Source organism: Olea europaea, unplaced genomic scaffold (genome assembly GCF_002742605.1).
Source record: "Olea europaea var. sylvestris unplaced genomic scaffold, O_europaea_v1 scaffold800, whole genome shotgun sequence".
Taxonomy (NCBI): domain Eukaryota; kingdom Viridiplantae; phylum Streptophyta; class Magnoliopsida; order Lamiales; family Oleaceae; genus Olea; species Olea europaea.
This window is the reverse complement of record NW_019266435.1, coordinates 293,377-295,898: the sequence shown is the minus strand read 5'-3', so window position 1 is coordinate 295,898 and position 2,522 is coordinate 293,377. Positions and strand designations below refer to the sequence as shown.

At 36.3% G+C, this 2,522-nt stretch overlaps 1 protein-coding gene across 1 annotated transcript; it reads left to right on the top strand.

Annotated features, from left to right (window-relative positions):
* Positions 1-450: 450 nt before the first annotated feature.
* LOC111391542 lies at positions 451-2,522 on the top strand. The gene is made up of 3 exons (XM_023016779.1): positions 451-1,036; positions 1,805-1,866; positions 2,025-2,522. Exons 1-3 carry the CDS (start codon positions 937-939, stop codon positions 2,232-2,234), a joined length of 372 nt encoding a protein of 123 aa, XP_022872547.1. The 5' UTR covers positions 451-936; the 3' UTR covers positions 2,235-2,522.

Sequence of the window (2,522 nt, the reverse complement as noted above, 5' to 3'; positions counted from 1 at the left end):
ATTCTATATATTATAGCAAAATTACCATTTTACCCGTTCAGTTTGGTCAAAAATAGTCAAAATCCTCTTTTATTGGTCAACTGGACGGTGTCCATCCATTTGGACATCTATTGCATATTTATGAAATGTTATAGACTTTCGTTGGTACAAATTGAAAGTTAGGGTGGAGTCTATAAAAAAGTGAAAGGTTTGAGACTAGCGCTGCAATTTTCCCTAAATTTAACTTGTAGGGCATCAGCGTCTTCTACGGGAACTGAGATCTACTGCTTTGATCTTGCTGTATTCATGGCAATCTTTCTAATACATTTTGACACATCACATATTAGCACGCCGCGGTATAAGTTGGATGTCATAAAATTGATTTGACGTCTTTCCATTTGTTAAGAAAGGTTAGGTGACGTGCTTAACTCTAAAAACTCTATAATTAGAGGAAGAGAAGGGAATATCAAGTTCATAACAGCAGATTCGGTCTCTTTGCGCAGAGGCCAATCTTGAAGCCTGCAGGGCTCGCTTTCCAGCGCAGATCAGTCCAGCACTTAATTCTAATCATTCATTCCTTGCTGCTGTTTTCTGCAACACAATAACTCTCCATTTAGTACCCCCATCCCCATGGCCAGACCATATTCTATCATTACTTCAATTTTATGGAGAAGAAAAGCAATCCATATGATCTTCATTATGACTCATAAATTTACTTGAAAGCAGTAGAAGTTGACAAATTCAGGCTGCTTCTTAAAGAAGAAACGATTCAATTTGTTGAGTAATATTATTTAAAGGCCCGTTTTTTTCTTCTTTCTTCGACGGTGTGCTTAGAAACAGATTTCTGGCATTTGTAGACTCGTGGGTTGTAAGTTTTTTGAGAAAATCCAAAGCATAAAGGGAAAAGGGTTTGAAGAAAATTATAAAAGCTAGTGGAAATAACACAGTCTTGGCATTATGAAGGCTTTTAGATTCGTATTAGTGTTCCTCATGGTTGGGGCTACGGCTTTCATGTACCTTGATTACTCCCATAAAAAGGGCAACTCCTCAAATCCAGGTAAAAGATCTGTGTTTGGAAAATGGAATATACAATTTGATTTAAAATATCTGTTATACTGTTGCCTCAGTTTAGAACATAAGCACTTCGTATAAATATATAAACCTTTATCTTCTTTATCTGTAATTCCAGTCATATTTTGAATTTTGATTGGTTTCAATTGGTACTTCAGTTGTCTTAAGATAAGTGATCTTTATAAAAAAAAATTATATTCACGTTTCTACTTAAGAGTGTCTCTTTAATATTAACTGTTATTTCTGGTTATTGGATGAACTTGAACAAGATGTATGGCTTCTTTTTTACTTGTGTGTGAGTGATAGATTAATTGTTTATGGTACAGTATAGCAATATATTCTGAGAAATGATGAATTTATTCTTATATCCTTTAACTGATTATGCATTCGACACTTGAGCAAATACCTGTTCTGGATTTCATACGCTGTACAAATGATAAGAACAGCCTAGATAAGGATAGACTGCTGACTAGAGTATTCGTTCGATTTTACTGACACTGAGTGAATTTCATTTGCAACAATCTGTTTGGTGCCAACATCTTGCAAATTTATACAGACTAACAATTTCTGGTATTTATGGGGCTTAAAGTTTTATAATTTGATATTCCCTTGTTCAATTGCATCATTTGCTCAAATATCTATTCTGGAATTGGATTAGCCTGCGAAGATGGAAGTCATACTAATTATAGGGCTCTAATGGGCATGAAAATTTCATCAACATGAACTCGTAACATTTCTTTTGATGTGGTGGTAGGTATGGTTTTCACGGGCAGTTCAAATGCGATGGCATCATTAATCAAAAGCCGGAAGCTCGAGGTAAAACAAGTCTTGAACTTCAACTTAAGGGCTTTCCCACTTTTTACCATATACAAATTTGCATATTCTCAATTTCGATTAAGATAACTTCGTGAATGATTTATTTGTGAAACGAATGTGGTATGTTTTATGTGTCTCGTCCTCATTCCAATCTACAGGATAACAGCCATAGTACTCCAACACTTGATGAAGTTTATGCTGGTGACATGAATCTGGAAGATTATCGTCCTATCGATCCAGTTCCGAGTCCAAAGGCTAAAATACATCATGGAACTATCCTCCGGGGGCCGCATGGCACGATGCCATATATCCCAAGGCCTGCTCCTTCTCCCCCGTCTAGTCACCCAAAGCACGGTGGCTTCCCTTAGCCATTTCGTCTTTGAATAAAACTAAATGACCAGAGTTAAAGGCAAGTGGTGCCCCTGGATTTGGCCCTGGCTTTAAGTCTGGCCAAACAGCACGGTTCTTCTTTTTTCGCCCTTCTTGAGAGCTATACTAAAATAATGAAATATGTAATAACTAGATAGCTTGGATAGGACTTCTTATGCCATCTTTCTAATATGTCATATTTTTGTATTCTCAATGGGGCAAATGTGTGTTTACTAATCTGGAATGCAATCTTATTTGGCACCTATATAATTTATAAACACAATCGA